The 23,161-nt window shown below is 39.2% G+C and overlaps 1 protein-coding gene across 1 annotated transcript in view; it reads right to left on the reverse strand.

Moving 5' to 3' along the window:
- The window catches only part of LOC126188899 (ER degradation-enhancing alpha-mannosidase-like protein 3), a 227,815-nt gene that overhangs the window by 160,736 nt on the left and 43,918 nt on the right, over positions 1 to 23,161 (reverse strand). The window contains exons 4-6 of the mRNA XM_049930585.1: positions 15,013 to 15,052; positions 14,816 to 14,928; positions 9,182 to 9,335 (exon numbers count right to left, since the gene is read on the reverse strand). Of these exons, the coding sequence (XP_049786542.1) occupies positions 9,182 to 9,335; positions 14,816 to 14,928; positions 15,013 to 15,052 (307 nt within the window). The remainder of the gene's footprint in view (positions 1 to 9,181; positions 9,336 to 14,815; positions 14,929 to 15,012; positions 15,053 to 23,161) is intronic.

The following is a 23,161-nucleotide window of genomic DNA, read 5'->3' on the forward strand; positions in this document are numbered from 1 at the left end:
CATGACTGGGCAATACAGCAGCTGAAGGAAGATAACCGCATGCCAAAAGTTTTTCACAGCAGAGAGATAGCATGCGAGTTGGTGTGTTGGGTTCAATGAAGAATCTGAGAATAGTGCTGGTTCTACATGAAACTAGCTGCCAGATTCTGTCATAGTAAGCTTCAAACATTGGTTGTATATATGATAGAAACAGAAAATTCACCCATCATGTAGCTGGGATCACAGGAAAGTTTTTTAAAATTTCAGTGGACAAAATGTGTTTTTCTGATGTTCCAAGCTTGAATAATTTTAACTATAAATCACTTTGTAGGAGCATATCTTCTGTAACTAGTTTGCTTTACCGTTAGATGTAACAGAAGAAACTTCCTGCATTGTTGAAATTGGAAAAATGCACTTTATTCTTGGATACAGTAAAATAAAACAGATTTATTAAGTGAAAACTCAAAACCAATTTTGTATGTCCAACCATCAAGATTTTTAATACATGGAAGGACATTAATATATACTCTAAAGAGCAACTTAATCAGAAATAGCTGTGTTGGAGAAGAACTGTTCCTGTTGACACAATGAATGGACTATTTCAGTGACTGAATATTGGATGTTATCCAATCTTGTACAGGCTGTCAGCACAATAGCTGAGCAAATGACGGGTGAAATGTGTATATGTTGTTGTTGTTGTGGTCTTCAGTCCTGAGACTGGTTTGATGCAGCTCTCCATGCTACTCTATCCTGTGCAAGCTTCTTCATCTCCCAGTACCTACTACAACCTACATCCTTCTGAATCTGCTTAGTGTATTCATCTCTTGGTCTCCCCCTACGATTTTTACCCTCCACGCTGCCCTCCAATACTAAATTGGTGATCCCTTGATGCCTCAGAATATGTCCTACCAACCGATCCCTTCTTCTGGTCAAGTTGTGCCACAAACTTCTCTTCTCCCCAATCCTATTCAATACTTCCTCATTAGTTATGTGATCTACCCATCTAATCTTCAGCATTCTTCTGTAGCACCACATTTCGAAAGCTTCTATTCTCTTCTTGTCCAAATTAGTTATCGTCCATGTTTCACTTCCATACATGGCTACACTCCATACAAATACTTTCAGAAATGACTTCCTGACACTTAAATCTATACTCGATGTTAACACATTTCTATTCTTCAGAAATGCTTTCCTTGCCAGTGCCAGTCTACATTTTATATCCTCTCTACTTCGACCATCATCAGTTATTTTGCTCCCCAAATAGCAAAACTCCTTTACTACTTTAAGTGTCTCATTTCCTAATCTAATTCCCTCAGCATCTCCCGACTTAATTCGACTACATTCCATTATCCTCGTTTTGCTTTTGTTGATGTTCATCTTATATCCTCCTTTCAAGACGCTATCCATTCCATTCAACTGCTCTTCCAAGTCCTTTGCTGTCTCTGACAGAATTACAATGTCATCGGCAAACCTCAATGTTTTTTTTCTTCTCCATGGATTTTAATACCTACTCCGAATTTTTCTTTTGTTTCCTTTACTGCTTGCTCAATATACAGATTGAATAACATCGGGGAGAGGCTACAACCCTGTCTTACTCCCTTCCCAACCACTGCTTCCCTTTCATGTCCCTCGACTCTTATAACTGCCATCTGGTTTCTGTACAAATTGTAAATAGCCTTTCGCTCCCTGTATTTTACCCCTGCCACCTTTAGAATTTGAAAGAGGGTATTCCAGTCAACATTGTCAAAAGCTTTCTCTAAGTCTACAAATGCTAGAAACGTAGGTTTGCCTTTCCTTAATCTTTCTTCTAAGATCAGTCGGAAGGTCAGTATTGCCTCACATGTTCCAGTATTTCTACGGAATCCAAACTGATCTTCCCCGAGGTCGGCTTCTACTAGTTTTTCCATTCATCTGTAAAGAATTCGTGTTAGTATTTTGCAGCTGTGGCTTATTAAACTGACTGTTCGGTAATTTTCACATCTGTCAACACCTGCTTTCTTTGGGATTGGAATTATTATATTCTTCTTGAAGTCTGAGGGTATTTCGCCTGTTTCATACATCTTGCTCACCAGATGGTAGAGTTTTGTCAGGACTGGCTCTCCCAAGGCTGTCAGTAGTTCCAATGGAATGTTGTCTACTCCGGGGGCTTTGTTTCGACTCAGGTCTTTCAGTGTTCTGTCAAACTCTTCACGCAGTATCGTATCTCCCATTTCATCTTCTTCTACATCCTCTTCCATTTCCATAATATTGTCCTCAAGTACATCGCCCTTGTACAGACCCTCTATATACTCCTTCCATCTTTCTGCTTTCCCTTCTTTGCTCAGAACTGGGTTTCCATCTGAGCTCTTGATGTTCATACAAGTGGTTCTCTTATCTCCGAAGGTCTCTTTAATTTTCCTGTAGGCAGTATCTATCTTACCCCTAGTGAGATAAGCCTCTACATCCTTACATTTGTCCTCTAGCCATCCCTGCTTAGCCATTTTGCACTTCCTGTCGATCTCATTTTTGAGACGTTTGTATTCCTTTTTGCCTGCTTCATTAACGGCATTTTTATATTTCCTCCTTTCATCAAGTAAATTCAATATTTCTTCTGTTACCCAAGGATTTCTAAGAGCCCTGGTCTTTTTACCTACTTGATCCTCTGCTGCCTTCACTACTTCATCCCTCAAAGCTACCCATTCTTCTTCTACTGTATTTCTTTCCCCCATTCCTGTCAATTGTTCCCTTATGCTCTTCCTAAAACTCTGTACAACCTCTGGTTCTTTCAGTTTATCCAGGTCCCATCTACTTAAATTCCCACCTTTTTGCAGTTTCTTCAGTTTTAATCTACAGGTCATAGCCAATAGATTGTGGTCAGAGTCCACATCTGCCCCTGGAAATGTCTTACAATTTAAAACCTGGTTCCTAAATCTCTGTCTTACCATTATATAATCTATCTGATACCTTTTAGTATCTCCAGGGTTCTTCCATGTATACAACCTTCTATCATGATTCTTAAACCAAGTGTTAGCTATGATTAATTTGTGCTCTGTGCAAAATTCTACCAGGCGGCTTCCTCTTTCATTTCTTAGCCCCAATCCATATTCACCTACTACGTTTCCTTCTCTCCCTTTTCCTACACTCGAATTCCAGTCACCCATGACTATTAAATTTTCGTCTCCCTTCACTATCTGAATAATTTCTTTTATATCATCATACATTTCTTCAATTTCTTCGTCATCTGCAGAGCTAGTTGGCATATAAACTTGTACTACTGTAGTAGGCGTGGGCTTCGTGTCTATCTTGGCCACAATAATGCGTTCACTATGCTGTTTGTAGTAGCTTACCCGCATTCCTATTTTCCTATTCATTATTAAACCTACTCCTGCATTACCCCTATTTGACTTTGTGTTTATAACCCTGTAGTCACCTGACCAGAAGTCTTGTTCCTCCTGCCACCGAATTTCACTAATTCCCACTATATCTAACTTTAACCTATCCATTTCCCTTTTTAAATTTTCTAACCTACCTGGCCGATTAAGGGATCTGACATTCCACGCTCCGATCCGTAGGACGCCAGTTTTCTTTTTCCTGATAACGACATCCTCTTGAGTAGTCCCCGCCCGGAGATCCGAATGGGGGACTATTTCACCTCCGGAATATTTTACCCAAGAGGACGCCATCATCATTTAATCATACAGTAAAGCTGCATGACCTCGGGAAAAATTACGGCCGTAGTTTCCCCTTGCTTTCAGCCGTTCGCAGTACCAGCACAGCAATGCCGTTTTGGTTATTGTTACAAGGCCAGATCAGTCAATCATCCAGACTGTTGCCCTTGCAACTACTGAAAAGGCTGCTGCCTCTCTTCAGGAACCACTCGTTTGTCTGGCCTCTCAACAGATACCCCTCCGTTGTGGTTGTACCTACGGTACGGCCATCTGTATTGCTGAGGCACGCAAGCCTCCCCACCAACGACAAGGTCCATGGTTCATGGGGGGGGAATGTGTATATCAGAAATTTAATTGTGGATAGATCATGGATGTCCAATGCACAAGTCACTTCATCTCCAGGGTTGCGCAAGCACAAGGTGGTCTTATATTCACAGATTGAACAATTGCTGCTGATGTTAACACTTTTACATTGTTTGATAGAGTATATACGAGCAGTCTTACATTTACAGATGAAGCTTTGGCTACTGAGGTTACATGCAGATTTGTTTCAAAGAATTCGGAAGGGTGGGACAGGGTAAGTAATACTTGCGTTCGAACATGCTCAAGATTTCCCGATATGCCAAAGTGCTCCGTACAGAACTGACATCACTTGAACAATCATGTGACATTTTACTCTCATGGTACTAGTGGAAGGGATATGCCAGAGGCTATGGACTAGCCACTACAACAGTCTATTGCGCTGCTCAAAATATGACAATTTTGTGAAACACAGGATGAAAAAACCATTAAGTTTCATCACCTTATAAACTCTTGTTGTGTTTGAGCAGATTTAAAAAAAAAAATTCTCCTACATGTACGGATACGACAATTATACAAACATAAATGCTGCTTTTTAAGTAAAGGTAACACTCAAACCTAAAAATGTTATCCTTCAAAAAACATTACTTGACTCTGAACCCAGATCAATATTTTATTTGATTATGAGAGACTAGAATGATTTACTATGTGGGTCAAAAATGAAAAATTCGGTTGCTGTTCACGGATTAGAATATTGGATTAAAATGTTACCAAATTTTAATAAGCTCTAGAACATGAAGGTGACACCCAGATGAAACAAGAAGGAAAGTTAATCTAGAACGAAATGTCTAACAAACAAAATAAATAATATAAAACTGTAATTGTTGCTGCAAGAATAAATTATTGCAGCAGGGCCCATCGTGATAATAGTACTAACAGACATCAATAGATTGGGGGGGGGATGAGCGAAGATTGGAAACTGGACTGAACCATGGTCACAATCTTTTATTTATGTATTAGTTGTTCTTATTACATACAACTTGCACACTAGAAGATATTGCAGTCCATGTTCCACAGTTGCTCACGTACAGCACTAAGGAAGGGATGGAGGGGGAACACTGACACCAGCTTGGCTGAAAACTAGGACGAGTTCGAAGAGAGGAGTAGCGCATGAGCAGCATATTATGTCATGGTGCCAACCACGTACTTTGGCCTTTTAGGAACATCTACCATGCTTAAACTGCAGTTTGCCTGGATCTTGTTGTTGTCGGAACTGCATTGACTTTAAAATTTGACAATACTCAACAACAGTACTTATTTCTGCGGGAGATGGTTAAAGTCTAGATAGAGGCCTGTGGCATACTTATGTGTTTCGTGCTGCAGTGTCATCGACACTAACTGTGATGTATGATGGAGGTTGTGTCAGCTACGGAACCAATGAGAGAGCAACAGGCAGACAATGTGTTTGAAACCAAGAGACATTGTAAGAATCTCACATCCATGTAGAGGTGAAATTGATACATATTCAGATAAAAATAGCTGTTTTCTCAGGTCCCACAATAACCACAATCTGAGAAATTGCAACACATTCAGAAGAAATAGCCTAATATTTGTGACAAAGAAGATATAGATTTCACAGCTGTGTTATTAGGATGATGGTGATCAAAAATAGTGTACCACGAATAATAGGATTATTAAGCAAAAAAGGTAGGTTAGTCCACAAATAAAAGTAAACCAGTCCTTTTCATTTACTGTATTTCTCCTAGTATTATCAAGAATGTACACACTCAATAAATGGCATAAATTTGAATTGGTAAAATGTTAGCTTTCTAGCTTGCTACTGTATGTCAGTAAAACATTTTGCAATTTTGATTAGTCAGAATAAGTTAAAAATGAATATTTCTCACAAACCTTCTTGAAAAATGCAAGTTGTCTTATATTCGGGTAAATACAGTAATTGTTGTTGACAACATCATGCACAGTAACATAGGACTAATGGAGAATAGTGTAACAATCACTCACCAATTTGTTATTGGCAACACTCATTTATGAACAGAAATACAACTACAGCATGAGGAACTGGAAGTTTAAGTCAGCATTAGTACTGCTACCCACCGCACTTCAAAGGGTATATAAAATAACTCGATCACAAAAGAAGTGAGAAAAAGTCAAGGCACACTTTTGCACATGCCAATGGAAAAGCACAAATACTTCAAAATCATCATGAAACGATGTGTGTCACTTACCAGCCAGGCTTTGTTCAAGGAAATTGTGGAGTCATTTTCATGTGAGAGATTTTTAAATTGAATGAAATAGGGCCATGATGCTTATCTTATTATCAAACAATATAAGAGCCTGTCGCAGTATGTGACTGGAACTATTCATTTACAGCAGCAAGGAAATATACAGCACCACCAAATCTGAAATGTTAGAATGGCTTGAGGAACCCTCAATGAGCGCGAGTTTGCTTGGTTGGTACACAGGTCACAGACCTCAGTTCCGTGGAAAATACCTGATATTCCATCAAATGTTTGCCCTGGGAGTGAGCTCCAACCAATCTCACTGTTTAGTGGGAGGGAGGGAGTTGGGGACAGAGGAAGGAAGGGGGTGCGGTTCAGCTGTCCATGAAACAAAATTTTGTTGCCACCATACCAAGTCAAGAAGAAGTGCTGCATGATATAATGGTGTGCACTTAAGAAGGCGGGTGGTAGTGCAACGCGCTGTGGCAATGTGCAGTGTACCACGGTGCTCCAGTCAATATCATCTTTCTGCAAGTCAGTCTGTACCGTGTGCTTGATTTTCACATTAATTTATATCTGGTGAGGTTATGCAGACACTGTAGTGTTGATTATTGGTGACATAAAACATATGATTTGTGTTACATTAAGAAGTGACAGCAACCATTTTACAAGCATAGAAATTCTGTTGTTTGGCATCACAAGCAGAAGCAGTAGCCCACAGCAGCTCTCACCCCAGTGTTACCAGTTACCAAGTTAGGCAACAGCCGGAGTGTGTTGTGGGGGACAGGGACAGAGAACTCACTGGTGACACCACAAAGTATTCTCCATCTCTCTGCACAGAACACATCACACAGCCACATTCTTGCGTGCACAACACTGTATCTAATAAGTGTGTCTGATTCATTTGCTTATGTATTTAATGAGTATGGCATTGTTCATATTAAATTGATGTTATGCTACCATCTGCAAGTTTGCTGTTTACTTACAATACTCCCTTGAGAGCTGCTGCTTCCTTAGGAGAACAGTTGTCACTAACCCCACATTGTTTAGGGAAAACAAGTGGTATTACTCCCTATGTCAGAAAGTTCCAGGACAGTTTTTTTTCTGAGTTTGAAATACTATAAAGGAATAAATGTTGTTTTTATGTTACCTGGTATGTGTGTGTCCTTGAAAGGACCTTGGCCATGTTTCCATGCTACTAGATGGCAGGGCTGTGTTTAGCAACACACTGTTTGGGTTCCTGGTGCATTAGTAATGGTGACACAAAGAATACTGGTTGTGAGCAAAGAGGAACATTAGTATTTGCGTTAAGCTCAAGAAAACCCCTAGTGAAACGTGGACAATAATTAAGCACACATATGCACGTGAGGCACTTCCAAGAAGTTGTGTTTTCAGTGACACAAAACGTTTTATGAAGCCAGAGATTCAGTGCAAGATGATCACAGAGCGGGTCACCTGTCTATAGCATGTACTGATACAAAAATGGAACTTGTTAAGGCAGTTATTGCAAAAAGACCACCATGTAACTGTGCATGCGATCTCAGAAGAACTTAATATGAATCGTAATATGTGTCGTAAGATTTTACGTGAAGATTTAGGGAAATAGAATCTTAATGCAAAACTTGTCCCTTAAACTCTTAACAGATACACGAAAAGAGGAAAGATGAAAATTTCTGCTGAACTACCGGAGAGAGCCAGACGTGGCCCCACATTTCTGTCAATGATGACTGCTGCTGGTGATGAAAGTTGATGCTATCAGTACAACCTTAACATGAAACGTCAAAGTGCCAAATGGCAGAGTCCTGGATCACCAACCTCGAAAAAAGTCAAACGACAACCATTGAGGACAAAGACAATGTCGATTGTATTCTTTGATAGTAAAGGATTAATTCACCATAAGTATATTCCTCCAGGTCAAACAGTGAACTAAACTCTTTACACGGAAGTCTTGAAACATTTGCGGCAAGCAATTCAATGTCACCACCCCAATTTGTGGCGTTCTCAGGACTGTTCTTAACGCATGACGATTCAAGTCCCCATACTGCTTTATCTGTTGGCGAGTAGCTGGCCAGACATTCTGTTATTGCCTTCCCACATCCGCTATATTCGCATGACCTCTTGCCTTGTGATTTTTTCTTGTTTCTGCGAGTGAAAAGGTGACTGGAAGGAAAGTTTCATCAAGGTATCGCAGGCACCAAACGGGCTGTGACAAATGAGCTTACAAGCACTGCAGCTGAAAATTTCCCATTTTGCTTTCAAGACCTCTAGAAATGTTGGCAACTGCATACAGATAGCCAAGGATCCTACTTCGATAGATGCTAGAATCATTACTTGGTAAGCGCATTTTTCTATTTGTTTAGAAAACCTGTGCTGGAACTTTTCTGACAAAGGTAATATAAAAGGAAAATATATTAGGAAGTATTCTGTCCAATAATTATCCTGCAAGTAGTATTGTAGATCCTTAAAAGGCTGAAGAACACTTTTCATCATCTGCATAGAAAATTCTGCTGTTCTGTCATTGTCAGCAGTGTCGTATTCTCAGTGGCAGAGCGATCTCTCCCAAAACTACACTGAATACTAACAGGGAGCTTTTGGGATTTCAGAGTCCAGATGAAGCAGCAATTAATCAACCATCTAAAATTAGTTTTCCATGGCAATTTGCAATAACGCTATTTGAGGAGGCCTTAGCTTTCTGAACTTTGTAATCTCTGGTTTCAAGATTTAAGGAAATTAATTTGTCAGTAATCACATTACAAAGTTAAGTGAGATTTTTAAAATATTTCCATGATATTGTGAGTAGTATCATATCTTACTGTGAGTTCATAATAAAAATTTGCAGCATCCACACTCACAGGGATGGTGATTCCTGAAAACTATCCTACAATTTTATAGTCAATATTTCATGCAAATTCTTCATTAAAGTACTGACAGAACACCTCTAAATTCTCTGTAATTCTGCTGGGACTCTAAGCATAATCCATTAAATAAATTAATTTTCATTTAATGAAAACTTACTCTTGCATGAGGAATACCAGTAGTCGTGTTGAATGCTGGAAGGAGTCTGTATCCTAGGTCTCTTGCCATGTTCAACATTTCTCCTCTATACCACTCCATTACACCCATTTTCTGTTGCAGATATTCCGCTAAAATATGTGCTGATAATAGCCCCCTGAAATTCCAATTTCAAGGTACAGTTAATAACAGTATACAATTAGAAGTAGATATTTAAAAGCCTGCTTCTGAATAAATTCAAGAGATAATGAAGTTATGGAATACATTGTGGACAATTAACACAGCTAGTATTCTGCAAGACTCATAAATCCAGTGAAAAGAAAATTTTTCATATGAGCTAAGATCTCAGGACAAAATTTGTAGTATTATGTCTTGCCATTCAAAACACTTCTCCTTTAAGTTTTATTATTATTATTTTTTATTAAGAGTATCGGTAAATAGATACCACTGGATGACTTTATAATAACGGAAGTTCAGTTTCAAAAGAATAAGACAATACAAAAATAGAGATAAATATCTTTCTTAGCAGTTAATGCTTTTCCATTACACGAAAAAAGTTTTTTTAAACACAAATTAAAATTAAAAAGCAGCTTATCTACGAAAGATTTAAATCATACTAAATGAATAGCATAATATGATGCTCATAAAATGGGAATTACACTCATAAAAGGCATTTTTTGTCATGTCTGAGATACCATCACTACACTACCGAAAACGATATGGGGTATGTAAATACTTGGGAGCGGAGGAGAGGGGGGAAGGTGGGAGAGGGTGAGGGAAGGGGGGAGAGATGGAGTGGGGAGGAGGAGAGATGGAGGGAGAGAGGGAGGGAAGGGGGAGAGGGAGGGAGGGGGAGGAGAAGAGGGAGGGGGAGGAGAAGAGGGAGGGGGAGGAGAAGAGGGAGGGGGAGAGGGGAGATGTAAATAGAAGTGGCTGAACCTCATGACATAAGTATAATGCTCAATAAACCACAGTGAGAGGCGCCTTTGGAACTAGAATGTAACAGAAAGAACTCACATTTGAAAATATCAAAAAATACCTGGCACCCTGCTTGTTACCACCTCTACACTAACATCTCCAATGCCCATGGCCTTGCTGCTTTTAACTCTACCTTTCCCAACGACAACTGGCTCCAAACCTATGTCCTCCTCCTTGGTCACCACGACAAACTATATCCTCATACACAATTACATCTCCTTTGAAGGCATCACCTACAAACAAATCTGTGGTAAAGCAATTGGTATCTGCAAGGTACCATCCTGTGCCAACCTATTCACAGACTATCTAGAGGAATCCTTCCCAACCATCCAAAATCCCAAACCCACCTGGCTCAGATTCACTAATGACATCTTTGTGGTCTCGACTGAGGGTGATGACACCTTATCCATTGTCCTCTAGAAGCTCAACACCTCCTTTCCCATTCACTTTACCTGGTCCTCCACATCCCAGCAAGCCACCTTCCTCAATGTTGATCATATCGATGATGGCTACACCAGTACCCTCATACACATCAAGCCTACCAACCACCAACAATACCTTCATTTCGACAGCTGCCACCTATTACATACCATTATGTCCCTTCCATACAAGTTGTTGTATATGTGGTGATGAGCAGCTCCTCTCCAAAATATATATGCCAAGGGTCTCGCTGAGCTTGTCACAGAGCAAAATTACCCTCCTGACATTGTCCAGAAAATTATCTCCTGTGCCTTTTCCTTCCAGCCACTTACCACCTACCACATACCTGCTGACCAGCCACTAAGGAGAACTGTGATGACTCAGTAGCACCCAGGACTGAAGCAACTGAATTACATTCTCTGAAAGTGTTGTGACTAACTCTCATTGTATCCTGAAATGAGGAATATCCTCCCCACTATACTCCCCACCCCCTCACAGTAGTTTTCTGCTGACCATCAAATCCACACTATACCCTTTTCCATCACTACTGTGCCCATTCTCCAAATGCCTTGCCTCATATCATTGCAAGAGACCTGGGTACAAAACCTGTCCCATACATCATCCAACTACCACCTACCACTGTGCTTTGCATGTGTCTTCTATCCCACTGAAGGCAGGGTTACATATGAAAGCAACTATGTGATCTACAAACTAAGCTGCAACCACTACACCATTTTCTAAGTGGGCATAACAACTAACAAGCTGTCTGTGCACATGAATGGCCACAACCAAATTGTGGCCAAGAGACAACTGGACTACCCAGCTGCTGAACATGCTACCCCAAACGATGTGTTTCACTTTAATGACTGCTTCAATGCCTGCATCATACAGATACTTCTCATCATTCGTACCAACACCAGCTTTTCTGAAGTGCACAGGTTGGAACCACCCCCCCCCCCCCCCTCCCTCCAAGGCATCGGCCTTCGCTAGTCCATTTCCTCTACTACTTTCCCCAGTTCTGCTCCCACACCAGCACTACACATGCCTTCTGTCTAACCAACACACCTACTAGTCCTTTCCCCTTCTGTACTACTCTGCCCCCCCCCCCCCCCACACACACAACTCCACAGCACACAATCTCCCAACACTGCACCTAGCAGCCCTATCCTTTCCCAGCACATTTCTGCACACTCCCATGGGCAGCATAGCATCTTCTCATACCCCTACACTGCTGTCCTAGCTGCACCATTCTCCTCCTTACCCCCACCAGCCACCCCAGCAGATCATTGCTCATTTCAGGCAATTGCTGTTAGGCTTCTGACTCTGGAGACAGTGGCCCCGTTTGTGTGTGTGTGTGTGTGTGTGTGTGTGTGTGTGTGTGTGTGTGTGTGTGTGTGTGTGTGTTTTCCATTTCAGAAGAAGAGCTCTGGCTGTTAGCTTAAATATTTTAGAAGCCTTTTTCATTGTATGCATGTTCAACTCAGTGCCTTCTCTACGTAGTGAACAGCAATCTACCCTCTCCTCACTGATAACATTTGAAAATGTGATATTTCAAATGAATGATAAAACAACAGACATCTTTACATATGTTTTCGGGTGGGGTCTGCCTTTAGAAAAACACAATTTTGTTTTTTGTCCCAGACGTGTTTCACTGCAGCTGCAGCATCATCAATGGGTTTTTATATTATGGTTTCTTACCACATGGTGTGGTTTTCTTGCTGTATTACGTTTTTATAGTGCCTGTTTTCCTTTACAGTTTGTCACATTTTCTTCTTTCTCATCTTCTTCAATGTCATGTTCTGCTGGAGAACAGTGACAGCGACAACTCAATACACAGAACTTGACAGTGAAGAAGATGAGTTAAAAGAAAATATGACAAACTGCGAAGAAAAACAGACACTGTAAAAACTTAATACAGCAAGAAGCCATAAAATAAAAAAACCCACTGATGATGCTGCAACTGCAGTGAAACATGTCTGGGACAAAAAACAAAATATGTAAAAACAAGATATGTATTGTTAAAGCAAACACAGACAACAGAGCTTCAACCTCAAGATGAAGACATCTTGTCATCCTTATATGGTAAAACTTCCCTCAAACTGTAGACTGCATTCGAACACCCTTGTGGTTTACTCTGAGCAGTTCAATTGGAGGTGATATGCCCTTGACTCCTCCTGACATTTGAGCTGATTTAACCAGTTACAGAGGGACTATAGTTTAAACATGAACAACAAATCACATCCAGCTTTTCACATTTCACATATAAAGTTTACGGCTAGAGGTGAACGAAGGAGTGAGTAAAGAGAAATATCACGGGGCCAATCGAAGACACAACCCCTGAACGTATTTGTAGTCTGATATTTAACACATCAGCCACTCAGTTGCATTCCATCTACAGGGTGTTTCAAAAATGACCGATATATTTGAAACGGCAATACAAACTAAACAAGCAGCGATAGAAATACACCGTTTGTTGCAATATGCTTGGGACAACAGTACATTTTCAGGCAGACAAACTTTCGAAATTACAGTAGTTACAATTGTCAACAACAGATGGCGCTGCGGTCTGGGAAACTCTATAGTACGATATTTTCCATATATCCACCATGCGTAGCAATAATATGGCGTAGTCTCTGAATGAAACTACCCGAAACCTTTGACAACGTGTCTGGCGGAATGGCTTCACATGCAAATGAGATGTACTGCTTCAGCTGTTCAATTGTTTCTGGATTCTGGCGGTACACCTCGTCTTTCAAGTGTCCCCACAGAAAGAAGTCACAGGGGTTCATGTCTGGCGAATAGGGAGGCCAATCCACGCCGCCTCCTGTATGTTTCGGATAGCCCAAAGCAATCTAAATATTCATTCAGGAAATTAAAGACGTCGGCTGTGCGATGTGGCCGGGCACCATCTTGCATAAACCACGAGGTGTTCGCAGTGTCTGTCGTCTAAGGCAGTTTGTACCGCCACAAATTCACGAAGAATGTCCAGATAGCGTGATGCAGTAATCGTTTCGGATCTGAAAAATGGGCCAATGATTCCTTTGGAAGAAATGGCGGCCCAGACCAGTACTTTTTGAGGATGCAGGGACGATGGGACTGCAACATGGGGCTTTTTGGTTCCCCATATGCGCCAGTTCTGTTTATTGACGAATCCGTCCAGGTAAAAATAAGCTTTGTCAGTAAACCAAATGCTGCCCACATGCATATCGCCGTCATCAATCCTGTGCACTATATCGTTAGCGAATGTCACTCGTGCAGCAATGGTAGCGGCGCTGAGGGGTTGCCGCGTTTGAATTTTGTATGGATAGAAGTGTAAACTCTGGCACATGAGACGATACATGGACGTTGGCGTCATTTGGACCGCAGCTGCAACACGGCAAACGGAAACCCAAGGCCGCTGTTGGATCACCTGCTGCACTAGCTGCGCGTTGCCCTCTGTGGTTGCCGTACGCGGTCGCCCTACCTTTCCAGCACGTTCATCCGTCACATTCCCAGTCCGTTGAAATTTTTCAAACAGGTCCTTTATTGTATCACTTTTCGGTCCTTTGGTTACATTAAACCTCTGTTGAAAACTTCGTCTTGTTGCAACAACACTGTGTTCTAGGCGGTGGAATTCCAACACCAGAAAAATCCTCTGTTATAAGGAATAAACCATGTTGTCCACAGCACACTTGCCTGTTGTGAACAGCACACGCTTACAGCAGAAAGACGACATACAGAATGGCGCACCCACAGACTGCGTTGTCTTCTATATCTTTCACATCACTTGCAGCGCCATCTGTTGTTGAAAATTGTAACTACTGTAATTTCGAAAGTTTGTCCGCCTGAAAATGTACTGTTGTCCCAAGCATATTGCAACAAACGGTGTATTTCTATCGCTGCTCGTTTAGTTTGTATTGCCGTTTCAAATATACCGGTCATTTTTGGAACACCCTGTACATACCAACAATCACATCAAAATAATATACTTTGTTTTTGCCAACACTTGAATGTGCAACATATCAACAGAAAAATACTTACTGCAACTACTGTTGGAACATATGCTACTCATGCCATCAGCTTGTAGCTGATACGTTGGTATTTAAATGCAAATGTTTCAGATTCCAGTTATATCTTCCTAAATTTTCATTAACTCATTCATCATTGTATCTGCTTTCACGAACTTTAACTAAGATTGAATGAAAGAACACAAATCCAAAAAATGATGACAAGACTTGATAAATTATATACTTTACTCACCCAAGTACTCTAATATTTGTCTCAAAAACTGATACTATCACATCATTGTCAAATGACACGTCCTTTGACACACGCTTCACGGCATATTCAAATTCTTCCAGGTCACCAAGAACCTAGAACACAAATCGCTTTATATAATATTAGTCCAGCTGTGTCTGTTACTGTAATCATCACAGAAGTACCTAACTAATACTTACAACTAAGGTGTCCATTGAATCAACCAGTGTCAAAGAAAAACTGTAACAAAAGCATCATTAAAGTTTAATGTTTTTACAACTGAGTAATACATATACGTAACATTACCAACTGGCTTTAGTTAAAAATGATTCAAATTACAGGTAAAACTCTATACTAAAATGATGTTACCAAAAATGAAGAAATTTAGTGTTTAATGCTGACATATTAATGGCTAGTAAATATAGTTCAATAAATACCAAAATCATTTTCCTTAACACACTCTAAGAACCAAATCTGTTTTCTATAATACACATGGCAATTGAGGGTGAAACCCCCCACATGAAAAAATAGCAGTGCAAACCACATTTTCAAAAGTACTCGCCTCTTCTTGATGAGGCCCAAAGGAAGGATGTGGGAAGAAAGATGAAAGACTAAATGGAAGAAAAGGAAGATTAGAGTTTAACATATTGTTGACAATGGGTACCGCCATTTGCCTTAATTAATTTAGGGAAAACTGAACCTGGAAGGCTAGAAATGAGTTTGAACTCTGTCCTTTTCAAATGTGAGCCTAATATCTTAACTAATCCATGAACATAGTTTGTACGTGCTTTTTTTTTAAAAAATACAAATAAAAAAGGTGGGCAAAATATCGTTCTGAATACTGAGTCAGCAAAGATCCACAGTAAATGTTCTTCTCCTGAATCAGCCTTTCCTTTCTGTCTGTTACTGAGAAGGAATAAACCATTAGTTTTCGAAATAACATCTTTCATGGACAAATATTTAAGTAATGCAATGTTTTGTTAACTAAGTAATGTTGCTCGTATAAAATAAATATCACAAGCCAGTTATTGTTGATTTAATACAACAGCAAAAAACACCTAATCATCATTTTTCGCTGAACAGCTAATATTACATAATCTGAAACTTCCTGGCAGACTGAAACAGTATGCCATCCCAAAACTTCAGAGATCTTTGTTTTCACCTGGTCCCATGTTTAAGCCCCAGTCCAGCAGAGTTTTAATGTGCCAGGAAGTTTCAAATCTGTGGACACTACAAAGCAGAGAGAAAATTCATTCTGGGATTAAATAATCTGACTATGCTAAATAAATATTGACAAATTGGAGAAGTGTGAAAACTGCAGTAAAGTATTGCAAAGGAGTCGGAAGTCTGATAACTGCCTATTGTTTTTCCCCATGTTGGATGCTTTGAAGCAAAATGCTTGGAAGGATATGGTTCTGGGCTTTGGTGCTCCAGCTGTTGAGTTTATCACTCCATGATTATGGAGAAGGAGCTGTATTTCTTAAAACATAAAGATGATTAGTCAGTAGCACAGGAAGAATTAGAACAGCTGAAAGCTGCAGTTGGAAGCATAAGTTTCCGAACAGTGTAGAGGACTGGACGGTGATCAAACTTGTTAAATAAGGCAAGGGATTTAACAGATACTACAAGCCTGCTAACTTTAATCTAGATGTCTTCATTCCTATGGAGATTGTAGACAAAAGTGTGAAGACACTGAGTTCAGGAAGAATTTGACAAAATAGGGGAAAAATTCAAGTAATAACAATAAACAAAGAGTGTCCTCCTGCAAACAACCTGGACAGAGAATAGTGTGTAACTACTATTTTAAGCCAAGTTTACAGCACAGCAATGCCATGTGTGATTTAGGTTCTTTGGCAAATTACCTTCATAAGGAAGGTGATGCAGTGATTACTAGGGTGCCCGAAACAGTTTGGCCTGCAGCCCCAACTATTCAATTGGGGCTGACAGCCACAAAGCTTCCCTTGGATGATTTGTTTTATCAAGCACGTAAATGTAGTGCTTCAAAAGTCACTGAACAGGATAGGGCTATCTCACATGGATGTGACTCAAGCATTACACCACACACAGGATGGTCTAAATTTGAATGTTTCTACAAGTAGTTATGACCACCTAATTTCCAAAAACATTAAGTGTAAATAGAGCACTGGCTGCCCAGACCCTGTGGTTTCCAACATTTTCACCCTTTTTTGGGTAAATGTCTTGGAAAGACAGAGTTTCTGAATAACTAAATATAAAGTTACAACACTTAGGATAGAAACAAAAGAAAACTGGCAACTTGGAATGCGCAAAGGTTAAAAATCAAATTGGAAGGTAGGAGACGAGGTACTGGCAGAAGTAAAGCTATGAGTACCGGTCGTGAGTCGTGCTTCGGTAGCTCAGATGGTAGAGCACTTGCCCGCGAAAGGCAAAGGTCCCGAGTTCGAGTCTCGGTCGGGCACACAGTTTTAATCTGCCAGGAAGATTCATATCAGCGCACACTCCGCTGCAGAGTGAAAATCTCATTCTGGAAACATCCCCCAGGCTGTGGCTAAGCCATGTCTCCGCAATATCCTTTCTTTCAGGAGTGCTAGTTCTGCAAGGTTCGCAGGAGAGCTTCTGTAAAGTTTGGAAGGTAGGAGACGAGGTACTGGCAGAAGTAAAGCTATGAGTACCGGTCGTGAGTCGTGCTTCGGTAGCTCAGATGGTAGAGCACTTGCCCGCGAAAGGCAAAGGTCCCGAGTTCGAGTCTCGGTCGGGCACACAGTTTTAATCTGCCAGGAAGTTTCATATCAGCGCACACTCCGCTGCAGAGTGAAAATCTCATTCTGGAAATTACCTTTTCTTTTTCAAATATAAGAAAAAAATCTGAAGGTATTTTCATAGATGTCTTAGGCTTACCAGATCACGACATGGAAGTTCAGAAATTTAAGAGCTGCACTTACATGATTGTATGTTAACACTGAATTACTTACTTGGTTGTGTGAGAGTTAAGGGATCAAACTACTTGGTCAAAAGTTCCTTGTTTACAAAAGAAGTCCATGGAGGATGAGACTGCTTACCCAAAGTAATAATAAAAGCCATCTAAGCATGTTACAATGCCATATGAAAATAACAGGACAGAGACATCTGGAACATTGACAATGCCAAGAATTGAAAGTAATATTAGGAAATGTAAAAAGATATGTAAAATTGGACCAGCATGTTGACCAGCAGCAGATGAGATTGACTTAGGGTTCACCTATGGAGAGAGGATGGGCCCACATGTTGCCAAGTTTGTTTCGACTATGCTGCAGAAGTTTCACTGGAAAGCCCTTACACATCCTCCACACATTCCTAATCTCTTCCCATGCAATTTCGATATTTTCGGAGTCCTGAAGGAAGACATTCATGGTCACCAATCTGCGTCAGACAAAAAGGTGCACATGGTTCTGTAAGCAACTGCAAAAACCTTCTCCATGAAGGCACTGATGAACTTGTCTCACAGTGGGATAAATGTATTACCAGATATTGGGATTACTTTCAAAATAAGAAATAATTCACTTACTTTTTTCCATCTATTCATTTTCATTCAATTTCAACTTATACTAATGACCTCTAATTATAGACTTATCTCTATTCTTCCGATGTTCTCAAAAACTATTGAGAAAGCAGCTTATCACAGAATATCTGAACCACTTTCTGACACCAACCTTTTGCAGTGTCAGGTGAAGCTGACATTGAGGCTGCAATCAGTTTCGTGCATGCAGCTGCTACAAGCAAGATACAACAGCTATTGCAAGCCAGAAGCATGGAAAGAAGTGATTCAGTCACATACAGCATTGGTGCAGCTAAGAGGGAATGCGATTTGTATTGCACTGATACCAAAACTTAAGTCATCAGATTGCAAGGATGAAAACATAGAACCAAGTCAGAAAACTTTGTAAAAATCAGAGATACTGTTTACTGTAAACAGAGTAACATAAAGAAATATGTAAAATTTTGAATAAAAGCTGCAAGTGAAGGTGAAAGAAACACTTCCTCCTTCAGAAATCTGTAGCCAACTGGAATCTTTGCAGCATCAAATACAGAACTGGCAGACCTGGTCACCACATGTGGTATATAAGGTTGAACTGATAAATAAATAAGGAAAGTTTGATGCAAAAAAGAAAGAGGGAAGTCTGCATCCAGTGAACTTTATTGAGAATTGTGGAAGAACTTTATCAGTGACAATGTGCGACCAGGAAAAAATCAACACAGAGGTTGATATCCTGGCCAGTAAAACAATACACTAGGATTAAACTGAGACATACTGAATATGACTTTTTCAGAATTTATAAAACAGATTTGTAGAAGAATTATAGCCAGAACAGAAACAAGACAGCTTGTAATGAGTATATATCATCTAGTTAGCATCAGATTTTCAAGGAAAGGATTTCACAACAGAATATTGTGATAACTGGTTCCTTAAATTAGAATTCTGAATCTGAAATTATGTGGGCATTGTGGAAGAAGCTGCCCGATGATTCAAAATTATACATCAGTGGTAAATTTGGGTTCTGTACAGGGTTCTCTACAGAGAAAATTATATATGATTTAATAAACTCAGTTCTGGTAGAAGTAAAGAAGACTAAACTTATGGCATTTTCGTAACCTCGCCAAGGCCTTTGACTAAGTAGATGATAAAGTTCTATTGCATCAGTTAAAATCTTATGACATTTAAGGCTTTCCCTTTCCAGAGGTGTCACCATATCTCAAAAACAGACGACCGAAGGTCACAATAATAAAATATATTACAACAACAAAACAAAATTTGGAGCATGGAAACAGAAAGAATGGATAGTAATTTTATGGTTGAAATACCTTCCTTGTCCACGTATGCTTTCTAACACATAATAAGGAAATGGGGTTCTGTCTTTAACGAATACAGTTTTTCTTGTTTTACTACCCATACATGTTTCAGAACATTTCTCCATATTCAGTGAGGTTTATTTCATTATCTGTTGAACAACACCCAAAGAATTTACGCATTATGATACTTACCAATTGGTAAGTATTCATTCATCACGTCTTTTCCTTCTACTACAGTTTTTTGAATAAGGTAATTCTCCTCTACTGTAAGTTTGCGTGGAGGGCTACTGCTGCATTTAAGAATTTTTAAGTCTGTGTTTTTCTCTGTAGGTTTACATTTCTTGTCCAAGAGATGATGTGCAAATGTGGAATGACTGTTGGTACTCTTAAGTGCCTTCTGTATTCAGTGTATCCGATGTTAAAATTTCTGCTTGTTTGTCCAACATAAATTGAGTTGCAGTCTTAACACATGAGTTAGTAGTCACAGATGTGCTCTGTTTATCTGTGATTGTGTCAGTTGCCTTGGGTTTCTTTGGTATAGAGTTGTTTGTTCTGCAGGCAATTTTCAACCCTTGTTTTTTAAATATATTGTCTATTCTGTGAGCTGCTTTGTTACTGTAGGTGAATGTGTGCCATTTATTTATTTATTTATTTATTTACTTTTTTTTTCAGATGTGCTACGTATGTTTGCATTGCACGAGTTTATGTTCTGTGTACCTGTAGCCTGTGGTTATGTATTGTTGTTGATCTATTTGCTGCTGTGGGTTGGGTGTATTTTTCATTTTTGTTTTAATTTTCTGGTTCAGTTTGTTTATCATGGTTCGAAAAACAGTGTTGTAACATAAAAAATGCTAGTCAAAGAATGAAACAGTTAACTCTGTTTACAAATCAATATAATATAATGAAAGCAGAGCCATAAAAAAATCAATAATACCATATTAGGTCTAAAATTTGAAAGTTTACATCACGAAACATTGATAAATGCTTATTAGTTGCAGATTACATACCCTAAAGCAATAGTTACAGCTGTGTTGCAAACAGCAGACTGACTCGTGAACACCGAAGTATAATAATAAGTTATATATTTATTTTTCACATTAATATTTTTGTCAGTACTTACAGTAATGTAATAAGATACCTCAAAAACTGGTAAATATCACAATATGTAAATTATTTGTATATTGTTCAACACATAATAAAATAAAACCCTATGAGATAGAGAACCTCCTCTGAAACATGTATGGTATGCGAAACAAGAAAAATTGTGTTTGCTCAAGGCAGAACTACATTTCTTTATTACATACAGGGAAGCAAATATGGTCACGGAAATTTCTTTGAACACAAAGTGATAATCTCAGCGTCATGCCAGTCATTTTCTACAACTAATTCAGAAGTGCAACAGGAAAACTGCAGCAGGCTACACTCAATGCAAAATTCAACAAAAATTTTCTCTCACGTAAAGTAACACTTAAGTATGTACACATCACCGTAAACAGTATATCACCTGCAGTACAACATGCCAAGTACAAAGCAAACATGGGTTGGCTGAAACAGGAAATTAAATACTGGCATTCCAAGAAGGATATGTTCACCCTTGAATTGTTCTAAACTCATCCTGAACCAGCATATCATAAAAACCTCAGAAATATTTATCAGTATCATGAATAGAGTCAAATATAATGCATAAGTTCTAATGTAAAGAAAGTGGGGAAAACAACAACAAAAACAACAACAACTGCACACACTTATAGAAAGTTAACACACTAGTTAATATTAGAAACAACAGGCAAACAAACCACACATTCCATAGATGACTGACCAACCTAACTAACATACAATTCACAAAACAAGAATTAAACCTACTAGGAGGAAGACCTAAATCCAGTGTCAACACACAGGTTACACACATGACAATAGAGAACCTAATAACAAAAAGTGAAACAAAATAAAACAACAGGAGAGGAATGCGAACTTTATTTTCAATGCAGGGCTAACAAGAGAGCTACCAGCTGAGGAAATCCGATGCACAATAAAGGAAAAGAAAAATAAAGTACTGACAGGAACAAAAAAAATGAGGAAGAAAAAACATCTAGAAAAATAATAACAAAACTTAGAAGCAACAGAGTTCTCATCACAAAAATCAGACAAGAGCAACACCATGAAAATAATAAAGCAAAAGAAGTACAAAAATAAAACCCTAAAATTTAGAGAATGGAACAACATAATAAAACTAATCAGCAACCCAACAAAAAGATACCAGGGAGAGTCACAGAGCCTTCTAAAAAAACATCTCGCACATATTCATGAAACAGAAAGAAAAATGGCTAAAACAAAAAACACCACAGCACCCACACTAAACAGCCTACCAAAGATCCATAAACAGGAAATACAAATACGCCTACTCATAAATTACAGAGGTGCACCCCTACATCACCTAGCCAAAGAAAACCACGCATACTTACAGAAACATAATATATACACAAACAACACAAGTATATGCAACTGCAGAGCTTATGGAACAGGTCAGACACATCAACATACGTAGCAACAACAGCCAAACTCACATTATCTGGCATCATATCCATGCACACCAACAGTTCCATGACAGAAACCACAGACATCATCAAACACAAATTAGAACATAAAAAGACATTCCGAAACAGCACATAAAAGAAATAACAAGCATTCTATAATTAATCACAAAACAATTTCACATTTGACAACCCCTTCTACTCACAACAGGATCGACTCCCCATTGGATCACCAATCAGTGGAATCCTAGCCAACATCTTCCTAAATCATGAAATCAAAATATTTGAACCATACTGAAACCCAAAGAAAATAGAATAATATACTGGTGTTGCTATGTAGATGACAACATATGCCCTCTAGCGAAACACTCGACAGTACACAACGAAACCACAATGATATATACACAGTTAACCCATAGACAAAATTCACCTCAGAATCAGGAAAGAACATTTCTTAGGCATCCCAATACATAGATACAATAACCAACACCAATTTTCCATATTCAGAAATTCCAAAAGAAACAGCACAACCACACCAACTTTCAAACCATCCCATTATCAACAAGAAAGCTGGAGTCTGACACATGCTACACATTGAATAAAACTCCCCTCATCGAAAACAACTACAAACTTGAGCTACAAATCATCAAATAAATAGCAATTGAAAATGGATAAAAAAACTTGATAGACAAACTAAATCAAAAAAATTAAAACAAAATTGAAGAAAGCACTCAACACATAGCAGAAAACAGAGCAACACCGGTATACATCCACAGGCATGCAGAACATGAAAAAACACACACACACACACACACACACACACACACACACACACACACACAACACAGCTGAAAAAAAAAGCATCCACAAAAAATGGCACACGCTAACTACAACAAAGCATCTCAGAGAATAGGCAATATAAAACAAGGACTGGCAATTGCCTATAGAAGAGACAACTTAATACAAAAGCAACTGAGGACAACTAACACAAACACAGACAAATGCAACATAT

The sequence above is a fragment of the Schistocerca cancellata genome, chromosome 5, assembly GCF_023864275.1.
Source record: "Schistocerca cancellata isolate TAMUIC-IGC-003103 chromosome 5, iqSchCanc2.1, whole genome shotgun sequence".
In the NCBI taxonomy this organism is placed as follows: Eukaryota; Metazoa; Arthropoda; class Insecta; order Orthoptera; family Acrididae; genus Schistocerca; species Schistocerca cancellata.